Source organism: Chiroxiphia lanceolata, chromosome 1 (genome assembly GCF_009829145.1).
Source record: "Chiroxiphia lanceolata isolate bChiLan1 chromosome 1, bChiLan1.pri, whole genome shotgun sequence".
NCBI lineage: Eukaryota > Metazoa > Chordata > Aves > Passeriformes > Pipridae > Chiroxiphia > Chiroxiphia lanceolata.
In genome coordinates, this window is record NC_045637.1 from 131248443 (window position 1) to 131268571 (window position 20129).

General features: G+C 37.8%; 1 protein-coding gene across 2 annotated transcripts in view; it reads right to left on the reverse strand.

The window, feature by feature from the left end:
* LOC116785366 (probable acyl-CoA dehydrogenase 6) overlaps positions 1-20129 on the reverse strand; it is a 78841-nt gene that overhangs the window by 26319 nt on the left and 32393 nt on the right. For both annotated transcript variants that reach the window (XR_004356506.1, XM_032684684.1), the window contains exon 3: positions 2910-3039. Coding sequence is in view for 1 of the 2 variants with exons in the window: in XM_032684684.1 (XP_032540575.1) it covers positions 2910-3039 (130 nt within the window). In the remaining variant the exon portion in view is untranslated. The remainder of the gene's footprint in view (positions 1-2909; positions 3040-20129) is intronic.

The window sequence follows — 20129 nt, forward strand, 5'->3', positions numbered from 1 at the left end:
GGAAGCAATGCAGCTCAGCAAGAAGCTAGCTATTGTGTTAGAAACATGTAATTTCTGTAAAATTCTACCCATCTTATATGCATCCCAGAAAAATCTCAGTTTTGCACAAATGCAATACCCACTTCTTCCTAGTTTAACAGCTCCAGAATTAGAAAACTGTTTGCAATGAGATCATGCTCTGGCTCAACACAGACATGCTTTCTGGGCTGGGGCCACATCCCTGAGCATAGTTTCCCATGCGATTAACTGTGTAGACTTAGCATCGCTCTAAAATATATTTCTATGCATGTGTGTATGCATACACACACGAGTCTATAGTCAGTAAACCTTGCTGATGGTGAGTAACCCAGAAGTCCCAAGTGTGAGATTCTGACACACTGCACTGCATGAAAGTGATCCACCCTTTCTTGCTCCACACTTTATAAGTAACACTGGTGTGATGTCATGAAAACAAAGACAAAAATGCCAGTGGTATACAATCTTGTAAATAGAGGGTAAAAGGAAAATAAAACCATGGTAAAATACAGAGGTAAGAACACTTCCATGATCCACACAGTTACCTTTATATGTTTGGATTGTCAGCTGCTGCTTCTCTCCTTTACAGCAAACAAGAAATCAGATAGTAAAACTAACTTTTTGGATATTAATTCCCAGGTATGCTGCTGTCTAGGGCGGAGAAAGAATCAGTGACAGGTAAGTTGATGAAATAGAAAAGCACTCTCTTCCCACTAAATAGTCATCATTATCCTTACTGTTTTCCTATAAATGATAGGGAAAAAAAAAAAAAAGGAGAGTTCCCTGCCTACTGCTGAGATAAAGCAGCTCTACATTGATCTGATATCACTCTGGATTTGACACCCTACAGGTTTGTTTATAAGGTCTGACAAATGTGTATCCTTCACTTTCTCAGCTAAGAGTTGCTTTCTTAACTGTACTTGTAAGCAAGCAACTGAAGTATTAGATCTGAATGCATTTGGAAGACCTGACAGAAAGTTATGTTCTGAACCATGTCCATCAAAGGTTTAATCACTACTGACAAAGCTTTCTGCATTTAGTTCTCAAATTTAGCAAGTCCTACTTCTTCACTTAGAGGATTCTGGGAATTAGAGGAATCACATTCACTGAGTTAGTTCGTAGGTGCACTCAATACATGCTGGGTCAATGGTGAGTAAAGTCCAAAGTTAGGTAAGCCAACAAAGTGCTCCAGAGGTTTTTTAGGGGATGATGGTTGATTCCCATATTACTTTTTGATTTGTGCATCACTGATGCATCAGGCGTAGAAATGCAGTTAAGATGCAAAATGTGAATTATCTCTTTGAGCTTGTCTAGAATTGCCACAGTACACAGATATCTTTATAGAAACCATCCCTAGGCAAAATTTCCTGTAGCAACCAGCTTTCTCTTTTCATTACCAAGTTTCACTTTTACATGTGAAGAGTGGGACATTTTACTGTATAAATAGACAGTGGAATTGACTTAACAGTGGGTGGAAAATTCACTAATACAGACACAAATTCAGTTAACAGATTTCATCAAGTTAACAATATTTTCACACTTATTTTCCAAGAACATCCCCTCTAGGATTTCACTAGCACAAATGTGCATAGCTTCACTGCTTTACTACAGAAGACCAAAAAAACTGCAGTGGAACAAAATCACGTCTTCTTTTACCCACAGATTTTCTTTAAACCCCTGGAAATAAAAAGCTGCCATGAGGGCAAGGTACTATTCTCTGAAGCCTTTTAAAATACTATTTTTATTATCAGTTGGACTATAACTAAACTGTTTTTTCAACAGACATAGTGAACTCTGTGCTTGCAGGAAGCTTTTGGTGTATTACACAAAGGAGAAGAAAACTTTAGGAAAAATTTGCCATAGATGAGACCTCCAACGTCACACATACCAAGCAGAAGGATAAGTGGATGTAAAGGGAATAGAGCTTACATTCCAGACTCTACAGTAGATGTAGAGGCATTTTCATTCGAGGGGGGGGGGGGGAGAGGGAGGGAATCAAGCTAAAAAAATCACTAACAAATAACCCAACCCTAAAATGCTCTTCAGAGAAAAATTTCACTGCTTGTATATCTGTTTTGTGCAGAGAAATTCCCAATTTCATGATAATCATTTGAATTTCATTCCTACCCCCATCTTCCAGAATTTTAGGCATATCCATATTCCAGGGTCAAACTGTTGGGCCAGCCTGTTACCTCCCTCTAGTTTTGCAAACTGATGTTATGATGTAGAATGATTGTGAAACTATTACATGAAGAATTTGGTAACTGTCACTTCCATTGAGGGAGGAAAAAAAGAACAACAAAAGAAGTTCAGAAAGTACAGGAGCCTGAATGACAGCAAGTGCTAAAAAAAAGGAATGCTGACATGGCAGTTAAGAAAAAGTAAAATGATTAATTGCCTGGAATGGGCATATTTAGGAAGCATCTGCTACAACTTTAGGACATAGAATGACTCCTTTCAAAGCTGGAAAAGAGGAAGTAAACTATAAATCAGAATTAGACTGATCCTAATGATTACAACTAAATGCATCCTTAGTATGACTGCACTGGGAATATCTGCCTAAGAAAAAAGACAAATATGAACAGAGGGATTCTGGAATTAAAAATTTTCTATTGGCTGTGGCACCAAGGTTTTGTGTTTGTAAACATATCATCTACTACTAAACAAGGCTTATGTTTAAATATGTAATAATCTAACATAAAAAAAAATTTCTTCCCTAAACCAGAGAAGTAAAGAAGACTGTCTGAGAGAAGTAAAGAGTGGGTTCCTTCTTCAAGCATTACTGAAGAGCAACTGCACAGTATTGGTTTTTTCTACTCTTATACAGACTGGGTTTAAGGCCTAAACCTAAAACAATTTGGGTTTTAGGCTAAACTAAATTTTCTGAAAATTACCTTGTAAGAGCAGGAGTAGCCATGCCAGCTTGCACTCCAACAGCCATAGGAATACCTCCACAGCGGATATTTCCCAGCTCTTCTGCCACTGCAATATTATAGGAGAAGTCCAAGCCCATGCCACCATATTCTGAGGAAAAAAACAAATCTATGATTCTCATGTTCTAGACTGGCATAAGCAATAAAAAAAAAGTAGTATTGCTACTGCAAGGACTTGCCAACTGCAATCTCACTATTAATTTTTAAGTATTTGACAATTACCAACTTTCCTTTCACAAAAGTGATACCACACTATTCTTTACAATATATAAACTGAGAATTACACCTGTTCCAATTACCTGTATGCACATCAGGTCACCTCTAAATATCCTAAGTAGCCTCATTACTTTTACTGGAAATGGTAGGAAGAAGTGACATGCTGCTAAAAACAACATCGGAAGGCAAAATTATTCTTTCTAACAGTAAGGTCATATGAACAAATCACTCCACAAGGTAATAAGTGCTTTTATTTCTCCATGATAATGCCTAACACTGGCTCTCACCCCACAATGCAATCATTTTTCTCAGACGCAGCACTCAAGTCAGCACAGAGCAAGACCACAGGCAGGTCGTGTTTGTATGCTGAGTTACTGTCATAGCTCAAAGTCCAGGATCAGACACAACTACAATACAATGAACATGTGCATTTCATATCCTGGCCCTCGGTCTGGGCAGTCATTAAAGCATTCTTCGTTAGCAGGAGGCTGATGACCTGGGGTGCTGGCCAGGTCCCAGCACAGGCCAGTGCTCCCCCCCACACACACACATTCCAATCTGAAAATTCAATTAAAGAGGAAATTATTCTTCACCTTATTTCCATGCCCACTGCTGATAAACCCACCACGTAGCAAAGCACAGAAAAGGGCTTCGTTGCTATGATGGATGAGGTAGTTTCTAGTTGTATTAAATAGCTCGTAGTCCAAAGGAAATATGGTGAGAAAGTGAAGGTTACTGTTTGACGTCATTGGTTGACTGAGAAGCTTTGATTAGATAACATTTCCTCTTTTTTTTTTTTAAACTCATTTGAAGACTGACTAAGAAAATGTCAAATAAATAGATATAACCCCCACCCCTCACACACACAATACGGGGCAATCAACCCCTTCTGTTTTCGCTCACTGACATCAAACTCTGAGCTCACTCCTCTACTGACCTGCTCTGAAGTTTTCAAAAAGCACTATTAAATAAAAGTCAAAACACCACAATGCATATAAACACATGCATGCTATCATCTGTTTTGTAAACCCACAGAAACTATCTTCATGCATCCTTTTTCTGCTGAAAGAAAGGAAAACATAAATGGAAAAGGCTAAGCGTAAGTTCAGTTTTCAAATAGCATTTCTTCTTGGGTTCATTCTGAATAGTCTGGATTGTCAGCATTAAAAATTGGCTACTTTTCCAGACTTTTGTCTGAAAGGAATGTTTCTTAGAAATATACACAAAATTAAAGTTCCTACTGGGAGCTTAAGCAGTGAAAGGAAAAAAACAGTACTAGGGGAATGTGTTTAATATAATAGATAATCCAATTCTCCTGCCTTTACAAAGCCCCCATCAAAAAATACATGCTCTGAGGAGCAGTAAGGAATGTATGTGCATTTTAAAGGCAGGAGTATTTAAAGATATCTGGCATGAGACAGTTTTCGCTAATTTTATATGAATCCATAGCAGAGTTATAATACCTAACCTCAGTTTTGGCACCACACATATGCTTTTCAATTAATTTTTATTTTTTTTTAAATCTGTCATTATTTTTATTGCCAAACTTCAGTTATTACTGATTTTATCTTTTGTTTCATCTACCAGGTAGTTATATTCCTGCCTTTCACTTAAATGTCACAAATCACAACCTTAGTTTTTTTGATTTGCATGTACAAAATTGACCCAAAGAAGGACCACTTTATCCAAGTACATGGCTTACAGGCGTTCTTTGTCCATACCACAGTTCATTACATATTACCATGTAACAGCCTGCCTTGCTCTTATTTGAGATTAGTTACTAAGCAGTACATTTTAAAAACAAAATGCTGCAAAAGGCCAGGTCTCAAAGGGAGAAGGAATTTCCTACCAAAAAGAGTAAAGGAGCAGAATGAAGCTTTGGGAGCCAGAGGTGGAGGGGGAAGCCCTTCCAGGCAAAGCGATGATAAAATCTGAAGATTTTATAACACAAGAGACATCCACAGATGCAGGCAGGCAGGAAGGGCAGAAGCAAATGGTAAAAACATTAATCAGACCACACCTAAGCTTTCATTAGGTCTGTTCCAGGAGCCAAGGAGATAGAAATTCAGGGAGAAATGTGAGTGGTTGGGTGGACAATTATAGGGAATGCCTCTTTTGAACCGAAAGGACTTGATCGAGACAGAGATTCACTTATCAGTGCAGTCTGTGCCCCTATATCCCCAGCAGTTTGGGTAACATGCCATGGCTGAGCACAGTTGTGTCCCATCTCTTTGGACAACTGGACCTCTGCTCCAAGACAGGCTGCCAGCGATGTCACACACAGCAACAGCATGCAGGGCTGGCTCCCAGTACTGAAGGAACTTTCTTTCTTCCCCAGCACATGGGTGGCAGCCTGGTTCTTGCAGCCCCGCTGCCGGGCACTCCAGCTGGATATTTTGGGGCCGGTCTGAGCACACTGCCTTGCGTGTCATGGGACTCAGCTCCTAAACTGAGATAAAAACCACCAGGCTGTTCTTATTTCCACCTGCTGCAATGATGCTGGTGAATGTTTATTGGAATGAATGTTTAGGATTTTTATGGAATGAGACTTACTCTTTTTGGAATAACTCTTACTTGCAAAAAGAGAATATACTGTTGTTAGGAGGGTCATGTTTGCCAGTCTCATCAACAAACACCATCTCCTGGAAGTATCTGTAAAATGATGCAATGCTAATAGGCCAATTAAATTTTCATTCAGAAAAGTGAACATCATGCCTAACATAATTTTTGGTGAAACATCCATAAGGAAAGGAACCAAATCAATTCCAGATTGGATCGCTCAAAAAAAAAAAAAAAGGAATGAAAAGCTATATATAAATATTCACTCTCAAGACATTTCTAGGGTAAATATTTCATCTAAATTTAAAACAAGATGAGGGACCTTTAAAGAATTCTTTGGCTACATTACTGTTTTTAATTTACAAGAAACTTAAAAGAACAGACCAAAGACAAGCTAGGCAGAAAGTCTAATGCACTGATGCTTTTATAATCCAATACAGGTAGAAGAAGGCAACTGCTATTTTCAAAGTGGTTTTGATGACAATAGAACAACTTCCAGCTGTTAAATGGCTTAATTTGATATCATATCCATTGTTTGATTTCAGGTTAAATTACAAAACCCTGAGAACACAGGAACATACAAATAAATAAAAATACAAATAAATAAAAAATCTGCACAACAAACTACAGGCAGGACCTACACTGGAGGAGGTAAAAAGTGTGAGAAGGAAAGTGTAGCAGTGAGAAAATGCTGTGGACTGACTGCAGTCTCCTGTCCCCAAGCCCCTGTGCCATTTGGGGTGGGGAGGGAGGTAGATGACTCAGGAATGAGGAACTGAAGCTGAGCTTAGAGGCAAGGGTGGGGGAACATGTTGTTTTAATTTGCCTTTGTTTCTCACTACATAATCTATTTTAATTGGCAGAAAATTGCAATAATTTTCCCCCAGCAAGTCTGCTTTGGCCATGATGGTAACTGCTGACCAGTATCACTGACTTTTTCAAGACAGCCAAGCCTGGCCACTGTATTTTCTCCCCTGTCCTGTTGAGGAGGGAGAGTGAGTGAGAGGCTGGCCAAGGCAAGCCACCACACCATAGTCAGTATATTAACCTATTCTTTTAAATTTGCTCTGTGCTTTTCTACTAATCACAATCATCACCACATTATTTTAAAACTCCCAACCCCAAGAGCTCCTTACTTCATACAGACCAGCAAATTTCTAAATGTTAAGTTTGTGACACTAGCAGTGGAGTCCAAGAGAACACAGTGAGTTTTAAAAAACATCATTTTCAAAATATGCAGATGCACATTCTACTAAATCTGATAATTAAGGTTATCAGGACTTTTATGAATTAATATAAGCACAGAGCATAGATGATGCCCAAAACTACAAACAGAAGTGTAAGACTACCACATCTTCAGCTGCAACACTGCTGGAAGATCAGTTGGGAAAACAAAAGAAAGGACTGTCTATGAAAAAGGACTCATAAAGGCAAATGAAGTCTTTCATATAATCATTTCACTTTTATGAAGACCAATGCATTTCTTGTCACTTGTTCAGGCTCCCTATTCAAACATGACTGCGCAATGATGAGAGAGCCTCAAAGTCTTGTAAAAGTTTAGAAGTGTCTCTATTTGAAATTTGCTTCTGAACCCCATCTAGTAACTGCCAGTGGGAATGACACTATCTGTGGTGAAAAGCGTCTGTAAGTGAGCTGAGACAAGGTGAAACAGGGGGCCTTCAGAGTGTTTTAAGAATGTAAGTGAGCCTTGAAAAACTTTCTAAAGTTTTCAAAAGTGTATCTACACCAAAGAAAATCACACAGTATTATTTCCACCATCAGCACCTACCTCAGTGCAAGAAAAAATAAATGTGTGCTTTCTATTTCTGGGGACTAGAAAGGCAAATAAAACATGAATAAAGTCCAGTTTTGAAGATAGGCCTGAGAGACTCCTACATCTGATACTAGGATGACAGATCTAATTGCCAGTTTTAATCGCAGCCTACAATTTAAAATCAACAGAAGCAAAATTTAAGTGCTCAAACCTTACTCACCTGCCATAAATATAGTTCAAGAATTTTAACTCCAAGGAACTACAAAGAGCCCTGAATTAACATAACTGCAAATGTCATCAGGTAGGACAGTACAAAAATCCTACCATTATTCCTTTCCTCTTCTTTATATAAAAGGAACTTAAAGAATTACCAGAGGTGTACTCTCTGTGTTATACAATTTCCCATAAACCCAGTCTGAAAAGCTGAAGCTGAAGAAGCTCAAAAAACACCTCCTGCCTTCTTGGTTATTTGCTCTGGCTGGGTGTAGAGGAAAAAACCCCTCATTTTGTGTAACAGAAACACCGTGATTCCACTTTAGTCTTGTTAAAATTAAGACATATGTATTTTTTGGCTACTTCCATGGAATAGTTTCATGAAAAAGAAAACAAAACAACACAACAGACCATAAAAACACAACCAAACAAAAAACCTGCCCACATAAATGAAACCCTTGTGCCAGATGGAAAGTTCCTTTTAACAGATTACCTTAGCCAGTGTGACTGAAAGTTTATCCCAAACCAGAAAAAATGGTGGTTTATGATTTTGTTTGCTTGATCCTAGAAAGATCACAGCCACTTGCAGTAGTCTATCTCTCATGAATATTCACTGGTTCATCCAAAAAATCCAACCAGATAACGACTTATTCTGCTAACCAAAATTTTACTGGTAATACCTCTCTTGTGATCCCTTTACCCTTGGAAAAAAAAAATTGTAGATTGGCTGCTCATTGCTTTTCAAACACCCATGGTTAGCAGCACAAGCAAAATCCCTGAGCAATTAACAATGTAAATTATGCGTTTCTGTAATACTTCTGTATTCTATATACTGCTCCTTCTTGCTATAGAAGTTATCACAGTTACCCCCACAGAAACTAAATTTACTGATATGAGTAAGGTGATCAGGTCTGTATGTTTTAGATTAAGACAGAGCTACACTGGAAAATACAGTGTAAGGATAAAAACTCCCTCCCACGCAAAGTGTAAGGATAAAACAAGAATACAAAACGCCACAGAGGAACTTAGCAGTGCCTGCCATTGAGCAGATAAATGCACCACACTGACCTTGCCATACCTAGTGACAGCATGGACATGTTCAAATAGGACACTGCTTTAGAAAGCCAGAACAGTATATTCTAAATCACTGCTTGTCAACAGCTGTACTTGCTGCCCTCTGATTTCCAGAACTTCCCTCCCAACTTTGTAAGTTTTCTTAATTTTCTAAGGGGTTATGCAGTGTCACCCCGCACCATCTGAGTCAGCAATCACATCTTCATAAAATTTCAAACTCAGATGGATATCAGAGCTCTTAAAAAAATACATACAAACCCCCCAAATTGTGTATGAACAATGTCATAGGGAAAGAGAAGCTAAGTTGCACAACACCATAGAATAAAATGCCCCCAAGGGAACACAAGAAACACTAACAATCAAAAAGATGCAGTAGCCAAAAGAAAACGAGAAAGAAAAAGAAAATCCAAGACTGCACACAGCCCCAAACACCAGTTGTTGTGTCAGCTCCAACTCAGAGAGTAACTTTAAGCAATCACTGCTCACAGACTCCTCAGGCATCTTCTGTATGCTTTTAAATTGAGTTTATTTTTCCCCCTCAGCTCTGACCCAACATCAATTCCACAGAAAATGGAATTTAATCGAAATAGTTAAACCACCCTAGAATTTTTTTCTTTAAGGTTAAAGAGTACAGATCTCAATTACTGTATATTTGAAAATGTCAGTCAAACTAAATGCCACAGCATAAAGAAAACAAACAAACAAAAAACCACACACAGAAAAATGAAGTCAAGAAGTATACAGGCTGAATATCACACCTCCTGAGCTTCAGTGGAAAAGCCTGCTACTTCTCATGGGGCTTTTTTTTGGACAAGCTCATAAACAGATAGTAGAATAGATTTCAAGAATATCAGCTCTGCAACCTACCCGCTGCTTGAGGTCAGTCAAACAGTAGCAATTGCTGACCTCCTTATGTACATGGAACACACACATTCCTACAAGCCATTGCACATTCCCCCAGTTTAATCTTTGCTTGTGGACACTCAGGTTTATTCTCTGAGTTAGGCTTATCCAGCAGTGAATACTGCTTCTCTCCAGCTTGAAGGCTGACACCCTTCTGATGAACAGGTAAACACCATATCAACATACTCAAACACGGTGCATGTCCACTGCAGTCCTACTGACACCACTGTGAGTCAACCCTCAGAGGCACCGATATCTGCTGTCATCTGTAAACATGTAAAATGTGCTCTTCCTCCCAGGAAAATGTCTGCACAGCTGCTAAGCTATCTTCTTTTAAACATATTTACTCATTTTGAACAGGTAATAATCAATCTCCCACCTGTACAAGAACGAAGCAAGTACATCATCTTTACGTGCTGCTGGTGCTCCTATTCAAGACTGTTGCTTTCACTTGAACTACCAAAAACTCCTACAAAAAGTTCATGTTACTCTGCATCTGGCAAATTTTCTTCCAGCAGCATCTGACGTGTGAACGCACAAATAGATATTATAAGGAATCTGTGGTAGTGTACAGACATTCAACAATGCAGAGGTCAAAAAGGAAAGAAAAGGGGAATTGACTTATCAATAGACAACATACAGAGATATCCCAAAGAACTTTCCCTCTTTTAAGCACAATAGAGAGAAAAGATTAATAACAGGACGGAATACTAGTATGTACATCGACAAGGATTTTTTAAAAGCTGGATGAAAAGAGGTCACTGTACTTCATTTTGTGGTGAACCCTATAGCAAAAAGCATATTTACTGCTTTCATTTCTTTAAGGGACTGAATTACTTTCATTTCTTTAAGGCTTCAGGATATAGAGTTGATATTAAAAAAATCCGGAGTTAATTATGTCTCTTCTGAATTCCAAATAAATAAATAATTAAACCAAGAAGCAATACTAAGTGATTCAAGGATTACAGATTTATTAAATTTGCTACTTCTGAAAATTTCTATGCTAAGGTTTAATACAAAGGTTGACTATTTATGAGCTGAAAGCTATGTTTAATTTTCTTCTCTACAAGATCTTTTATTCCAGTCCAAGTTGATAAATAGCTTGTTGGAAATCCATATTGGTCTTACATGAAGAACTTTAGCCACTTAGCTCAACATGTCACACCCAAAGACATAAATTTTACTGCATCACATGTACCAAAACTTGCAATCTTCAAATGGAATAATAAACTGAGAATTGAAACTGTGGGTATGTGAGGAGAACCCTGAAAAATGCTGATTTTGAATAAATTATGAAAAGAAGAATTTCATCATGGGTGCAGTAAATAATGAAATGAATTTCAGACATGCTCTGGAGCTAGCACAGGGGTTTTAGTTCAGTAGCACCAAACTTGGAACAGAAGTGCACTGCAGGGAGTTTCCACAGGAATTTCTGATCTGCAATAGGCTTAAGGGGCCAAATGGCTTTCCAGTGGCTGAGTTTTTAAGTCCTTGAGAATCTGGACTAGATGCTGAGAAAAACATGCCATGCTATCCTAGAATACCTGCCACGTTGCAGGTCAACATATTCCTAGCACAGTCACAGCGAAAGACATTAAAGAGACGTCTATCAACCAGTGCCGCACCTAGAAGCACATTCCTCTCTCACTAGGAAATTCCTTTTTTATAAGCATTAACTGGCAAATTTCTCTTCAGCTGGTAACATCTCCACCTGCCCGTGATGCAGCCTTCAGCATGGGTAGGGCTGGGACTGCCAGTTCCACAGCTCCTCGTCTCTGTCAGCTCCCAAATCCTCCCCCTGTGGGACAGCCCACTGTGCTGCTGGAGCATCTCCAGAGGTTTCTGTTCCCAAGTACAGCAGAGACCAAAGGAGAGCATCTTCTGTATTTTGTGATTGTTTGTGAAATCTGATTGGTTTTGGAACTACTCTGAGTTAGCAGAAGCAAAGCAATAAAAGAATGTTCCTATTTCTGAGCACTGGAGTGTGGTAAGCTCTTTAAGAAAAAATTCAAATTTGCAATTTTCTGGGAAAGCTAGTGGGTTTGATCTCAAACTGGGAACAAAAGTCAAATAAAAATGCAAAAATCTGAATATTTTTATAACATTAAATTGTATTCTTTTTTCAGGTTTTTTTTTTTTTGTTAGTTTGTTTTTTCCGCAAAAGACACACAAAGGAAATTTCACATTAAGAACCGCTTCTAGGATAAAAATGAAAGATCTTTTGCAATGTCAGAACAATGCATTTCCCCTTCTTTTTCTCCAGCAAAAGGGACATTTCAGAAAAACTTATATGTTCCCATGCTTGCCCCATTCTTGATAAATTTAATGGAGAAAACATTTAATTAACAACTTTTTAAGGAGGCTAAGGTATTAAGGTTTAAGGAGCATGGACAGACACTTTAGGCCCTATTCTAGAGCTGAAAATCTGATTTAGTTCTCGTTTTTGCCTATCATACTGTGTGCATCCTTGTCCTTCAGATTTGTCAGCCAGGCCATATCATGAGGTGGATTGTCCTTCTCTGTTTGTTAAAGAGCTAATAGAGCAAAGATTGTAATATGAACTGCAATCTCCAATGTGAAATAAACTACACTGCTATTTCTATTTATGTTGACATTGGAGGGTGTGCCCTGTATTTGATACTGGACACAAATGAACGGATTTTCAGTATAGTGGAAAGCATACTGGGAATCAAATTCCCTATTCACGATTTTCTTCAAAAAACTTTCTACTCAAAGTATTATATTATTTCCATAAGCATTTCATCATCCTATGTACTATGCCCCAAGAAATTATTATTGATCAGGATTATCTGTTTCTTCTTATTGATTTGGTTCTAAAATCAGTAACAAATCAGCCCTCAAACCAATGAGAAGCAATTTATTCCAAGGGGGAATGACAGCAACGTTCTGCAGAGCAGATAAAATTATAATATAATTTACTATTAAAATCACATCAAACTGCCTAATTCACAATTATTTGTGTCACACAACATGTCTAGAGAATAACCTCAGGTAAAAAGGAACAGTGACATAGTTAAAGGTATCTGTAGAAGACTGAGATGAATTAAGAAAATAAAACCTCAACACCCTGCCAAGAATTTCCTTGTCCCCTTACCCAAATCTGAATGCTACCTGAACTATAAGTAATGATCCTCAGTGTTCATGCACCCAGAAGTATAACTACCCTTTTACTATACAGTTGAACTGTAGTTTTTTTCAACAGAAATAGAAAGTAGATTTAGTCATAGCAAATTAAAGTCTATGGTAAAGGTGCATTTGCACCTATATAAACACTTGCAGCTAGGCAGACCTCTGTCAGTCACGAATACTACCTCTGCTATTTACAAACACAAGCAGGAATGTTTATGCAGTCAGCTACCACTCAGGAGCTCCAAGAATGTCAGAGGTTCACTATTCATCACAATCATTTGCTTTTTTATAAGTAGCTATACAACAAATTCTTATTTTTAAAATACTGCACTAGAGTTACGTAGTAATAGATACGTTCTTCAGGACAAGAATACCTTGAATACATAGTCACATAGTAAATTTGCAAAGGAATTAAATTTTATCATGTCAGCGGGGTCATTCTGCAAGGGAAAGTATATTAAATCAACATAGATATTGTATTGTTATGGGATGGCCCTGAAACTGAATTTTAAATATTTGCATTTTAAAATAAAAGCAGCAAAACAAGTTTGTATATACAGAAGGGAAAAAAATATCCTTCTTCACAGAAATTAATAAATTATTCCAGGAGATATTTGAAAAATAATCTTAGAAGTATTGCCAAATAGCTGAGTTATTATCTTCATGGCTCAATAATCTAGCCAATAACACACCTTCCTTTCAAATCAAAAGAAAAACACCAGAGAAGATGGAGTCCTCTCCACCACCCACTTCCCAAGGAGATAAGCATTCCAGAGTCTTCATGCATCTCTCCAAAGCATCTGTGAGTAGACAGGAAGTAGGAATGATGGGAGAAGGAAAGGTAGCCTCTTCAAGAAGGAAAAAGCTCTTGTCAAAACTACATATTATTACTATTTAAGTTGGTCTTGTACAATGGAATTTTCATTAGATCCATCTAATTGCAAAGAATTTTTGAAGTATCATCAGCTTGGCAACTATCCATCAGATACCAGGCATTTATTACAGTGCTGTCCATATTGTTTCTAAATGAGTAACTGAAACATCTGAAATAAAAAATAAAATCCCAGAAAGTAGGTATAAGAGTCTCCAGAAACAGAACATACAATTAGAAAATTATGTTAATATATTAAGGTTTTTTCATGTTTTTGAGTTACATTACTTTCCATCTCATAAGAGGCACTATTTTAAAAGCACTAAACATCCAATAGTCACAAACTATTTGCTGATTTTCACATGCATTTCTCTATCCATCTGTAATAACACAAGCTTCCGAGGCCGTGAGACCCTGCTGAGTAGCAGACAGCAGTAAGGAAGGGAACCAAAGAGGATTTTATTACCACAGGCACCTTTTATCAGGGTTAGAGATCTCACTGTGTAGCCACTCTAGTAACGTTGCTGGTGAATCCTTTGTCTTCCTGTGGTCTCCCGGAAAGTATATTCTCTCTCTGTCCAGAGAGAGAAATATTTTCCACCACCTCTTTGTTACTCATAAGCCACATCTCCAGAGAGATTGCTGATAAGCTTTCCAATATTTCAGAGACACACTAAAGAGGTACTGGGCTGAATTTTTCCTCGCTTTTGGGCAGCTCATGACACAGGAGGTGTCTGGGACAGCAGGGATCATCTTGACCAACCATGCAAGGAGCCCATTGGTGCTGGACCTTTGGAGTTCACCTGCAGCTGTGATGCTGTGGGCTTTCCACACTGTGCAGCAGAGGTGGTAGACGTGCAGATGTCTGCCCTGAATCGGTTCTGGCTTAAAGACGCATCTCCAGTACAAAGCTTGTATCCCACAGCCATGGAAAAATATAACATAGTCAGCATTTCTGAATCCTTAGTCTGGTGGAGACACCAACCCCGCACTGACTCCAGACTGTCTTCATAAACTGCCCAAGAGCAGCTCAAGCTTGTGAAACAGCTTTTTCATCAAGATTAGCATGATCAAAGTCCAGAGCTAGATGTAGAAGAAAGAAAGAGATATACATAAGCAGCCACAACCAGTGACCCATTCTGAAGCTTCACAATGTCTCAGATGAATTTATAATAAATGTATTACAACTCATAAGTTTCACAATGCTGAATATACCACACATCCTTTCGGTGCTGCATTATTATTGTCAAAGTACTACAACTCTTTGCTAACTCATTATGATTAATCCAGTTTACAGTATCTCAGCTTTAGGTAGTCCCAAACTGAGTGATTTTGGCAACTGTTAACAGCAAGCAAAGCAACAGTGACTGTGCCTCCGTTTTCCTAACTACATCATTATACTGAACCATGAAGAATGAGAGAGAGCCCACATTAGAAACATAAATTTATGCTCAACTCTCACTCTATGTTTAAAATAGTTGAGGAAAGGGTGAAAACATTGTTCATTGAATACTGAATACTCAAAATTAGTAATAAGGTTTAAGACCATGCTATATGACATTGAAACAATGAAAAGTTACAAATGTAACTCAAATGTAAAGCTGAAATTCTCTTTCCATTAAAAAACAAAAAAGAGAGGCAAGTGAGATAAGTTTTTCTGTCTGGAAAAGATCATAGCATCTTCTAAGCTACAGCCTCACCACTTCAAGTTGGGAGACATAAAACAAATTGAACATAAATGAATGTGTATCTTCCTCCTAAAAAAAACCCAACCCAGAAACAAAGGAAAAAATGAGCTTATTTATTTTGTTCCCATTTATGTAAACATGGTAACTGTAATGACTGAGCTACAGATCTTCTGTTTTTCTTACAACACCAAGTGTCGATAAAGAGTTTTTTCTTGTTCGAAGTACTTCTCATGTTGTGACTGTGACTAATGCTGTTTTCTAAATTTTGGAGTAGCACTGATAAAGTACGGACTGAGAACAATTAAAGCAACACATGAAAAATTCAGCAAATACAAACTCACCTAAATAGCATGCTAAAACACAGATCTTAACAAATACACTTCCAAACCAAACCATGCCACTATTCTCTGCATTTTAAGGAGGTTTACACAAAAGAATAGATACACTTCTCTACTGTACAGATTTTTCTTATGTATAAGAAATATTGCCATGGAAAGAGAAAAAAAAAAAGAAACACGAAAGAAACACCAAACTTTTACCATTTTAGGGAAATTTCTATGTTTGGGAGTGCTGCTGCTGCAGACTGAGGTTACCCTGGTTAATGTTTTACCACTGGAAAATATCTCCCACTTGCAATTTAATTGCAATTCACTCTGCGAGATTTGGCTTGCTCCTGATTTTGTGTCAGAGTGGTTAGTGCTGTTTAATCTAACCCTGCAGTTGAAAACACGTGTGCAGCCTGTCAACTTCCAGAAAACTTTGGGCTAAATAACTTTAAGCAAAATAGAAGAAAAACTACCAAACTTTACTATATTGGAATGAAGAACATAAAGAAACTGGTTGCTCTTATTTGAAGATAAGTACAACACATCTTGATATGATTTTGATTGTTTTCCAGTTGTTTTCCATCTCTCAGAGTCTCCTTCTGTGCTGACTTTCCAGAGCTAGGATGTGTCTTCAGACAAATCCTGTCCTCTGGTTGATTTTTTTCCACTCTAACTTGGGGTGAAACTGCTCCCTAATCTCTTCCTCTCTGGAAGGTCCTCATCAGTGCAAACCTGGCTTTGGGTGCTGTGCATCACTCAGTCCGGCTCTTTATGCTAATGGAGATTTATATTCTTTTTTGCCACATTCTGGATGCTTTTAGAATATCTTATCAAAATGAATGGGAATTGCCAATTTGATTATTTGATTGATTGCAAACACCGAAAAGATGGAAAAATCCAAAACAAATTCATACAGATTTTACACTGGATCAGGAGACCTCTCTGTTCAGCCTGCCAGCAATGGAGAATGTGCTACAGCAAGGTTATATAAAAACTAATCATATTGGAATTTAATTATCCCTAATGTTTCTCTATTCACTCATTTGACTTTTTTTTTTTTTTGATCTGACATCTTGCTAAGTTTCTTAACTGCTGTCAACAGCAGCCACAGTGCTGTGCTCTACCAAGTGCTGAGCAAAAAGTCCTCACCTTCCCACACTGCTGTGCTGCCATCCCCATTTCTTGATGGTCAGATTTCATTTTAGAGTTACAAGGTACTACCTGCTATAAGGTCTTTCCTGCTGAGAAAATGTCATAAGGAAGAGAGGGGCCAAACACTCATCTACCTTCATTTTCTTGTCTCCTTGCGTAAGCACAGAAGCATTTTTTTATGTCTTTAAAATAAAAGGCCAGTGAGGCAATAAAGCCTTGGTATTATACTATGGCCTTTCTTTTAAAATGCCTTACTACTTAGTGAAAACATTAAATATTTTTTCCCCTTAACGATGACAGCAGGATTTACAAAACTGGTAAAAGGCGTGGAAGAGGGTGGCATGGAAGAACAAACTAATTTAGAAAAAGTGCATTGCCTGAAATTTAATATTGTGTTTTTTATGGTCTCTATGGCAAAGCAGATGCTGTGAGATAACTAACAGAAGTATAACAAACAATTCTCTTGATACACAAATTACAGGACTTTGCCACAATCTCAAAGAAGTCGAAGCAGAAAAAAAAAAGCCTGAAGCTAGAAATAGTATAATTAATTAAGGAATACAATAGAGGAGCAATTTCAGGGAAGTGCACAGGGAAGTAAGGCAGACAGCTGGGGAGAATGATGCTCTGCATAGCACAAAACAAAGGAGAAGGAACTTTAAGAATAAAAGTATTGTATTTTTAAACCTAATTCAGTGAAGCAGAGGGTGGAAGGCAGCACGAATCCTCACAACCAACTTGTTATGTGTTTTAACTTGAGATTCCTCCTGGGAAAAGCAAACAGTAAGAGAAAGCTGCTTCAGAGAGAGAAGAACTCTGGGTGGAGACTCTGGAGAAGCACAACCCAGCTCCACTTCTCAGAGAAATTGAGCTTTAACAGCCTCAGCTTTTTTTACTACCATCCCATAACCTTGTCTGGTATAAGAGTGGCCTCCGTGGAAATGGGCAGATATAGGACAAACCGAACCTTGGGGTGCCATGCAGAGACTGCCACCCCAAACACATTTGGGACTTCTACCAGCTGAGACTGTCATTTTCTTCATCCTGTTGTGAAGACTGGTTTGAAGATAACAGATTATCCCTAAGTAAGTATGAACCACTGCCTCTTCTGCAAGCAGAAGTCAGCAGGAGGAGAATTTTTGACTCCTGGAGCCTGTGATGAGTGTCACACTATCCTGCTGTCAGCAGCTCTGCTGTTATTCCAGCCTAAGCAAAATTTGCCTCTGCCTGTTTGTTTCCCCATTCCTCAGCCACACAATCAGAACTGCCTGATGCAACAGAAAGAATTATGAAATAACTGGTGCTAAAAAGTGGTAGATTGGTTTAAATTATACTACAGTATACTTCAGCGGTTATGCTGTCTCTCTACACAACGCAGTGGGCCCCTAATTTTAATTCTTAGAAAGATACTTCTTTTTTCCTGAAGTTGTAAAATTTTTATCAGCTTTTGAAGAACCTTTGTGGTAAGAAAGTATGCTTCTACTTTAAAACTCCCTTTAAAACTCCCTTTAAAATGCCCATGCTACATGCCCTTTAATGACAAAAAGACCATTTGAATAATGCAAAAGCAAGCTAAATGTAAACGGAAACCCTCCTGACACATATCTAAACGCTATATGGAAGTTTCGGATTTATCTGTTTAATATCCTTCTCGGGTCTTTTAGATGACAGAATAGCAAAAAAAAAAAAAAAATGGATAAAATCACACCAATTTTGGTGGTTTGTTCCACAAAACTTACTTAAAAAGTCTTTCCATCACATACACTAACTTTAGTGTGACTGAACAAGATGTCTAGAGGGACTAACATGAAGACTGATGTTTTTCCTTTTTATATTATTCTGTTTACCACCGAGATTATTTTCTCATCAGTTTCATGATAAATGACTTCAAATTTTTCACTACTTTAAATGATGTCATGAGCCAGGGTTTTGTTTTTTTTTACAAAGAAACAGAGCAAGACCTTTTTTTTAAAATAATTATATGTGATAGAAATGTGCATTGCAAACAATTGGCAGTCAGAAGTGGTCTTTCTGCCTGTTTGCTAAAAGTCAGTAAACTTAAAAATGTGTTTGAAATTGCTTAATAAACACTTTTTCTGAAAAAAATTATGAAGACTCTGATCACAAACTGCCCATTGGCAATAACAACCTGATTCCCTTTTCATTATTCATACTCTGACACTGTTCACTGAAAAGAGACTTATTTATATCTCTCTTATCTATAAAGATGCTCTTAAAGATGATTAAAAAATGAAGACTTCAGGACACGAAAAAGAAAGCCAAGGACATCTACTGATGTAATAATTGTAAAAGTAGTCGGCATATAAATTAAAGAATCTTCATTTACGGAATTCCTACTTATAAACTTCAGATATAAGTATTAATATTGCCCATAGCACCTACTCTGTTTTTACCTTGGCTTACTGCCATTCCTACACTAAGTTATGAAAACTAGATTTGAAATTACTCATTGCATTGCTATTGCATTGTTATTTAAAGGAAAACCTTTAAAGCATTTCCTGAGTTTAATGGAAAAAAAAATTTGCAATCCTCATAACTTTTTTCATTCATCTTCGAAATGATCTAAAGAGATCCATAAACCACAGGCTGAAATTAGTTCCCTAATTTATCCACAAGTACTGAATTTGGTCAGTTGATTACTACATGGAACTTAATTACCCATATTAAAACTGAAGTCAGATGACATGCTCTGACAAGCAGTCCCTCGCTTGCCACTAAGTCTGAATAAAAAACCCCAAGAAATTAAAGAATCCCATGAGTCCCAAAAGAGTGAGTCCCGGTTACATATCTTCTCCTGCCCATTTAATGCAACTGGTATGTCTCTAGCAGTAACGTTTCCAGCTTTTGGTGACAAGTCATAATCTCCCCATTTGGTGGCAGTTTTTCAGGCTGTATTTCTCCTTTTGTTCCACTGTCCTAAACAGCTCCTCCTTTCCTTGCTTATACTTGACACATACTTTGTAATCACATGCCTCTAATCACTCCCTAGCTCAACTATAGAGCTCTTTAATTGTTCCTACAAATCAATCCTTTGAGCTTTCTTTGCTTTTTACCTGACCTCATTAGTTTGCCAAAAACTTTCAGGCCAAGACATGCCCAGCTAAAAGCTTCCATTCCAAATTTGTCCTCAGTGTTAGTAAAATATGCAGTTAATTTTGTGTTTGTCCAAACAGTTGCAGATGAAAATTCCCGGAAACACAGAAAAGATAGATTCTCTCTTTTTTGAGATTTCAC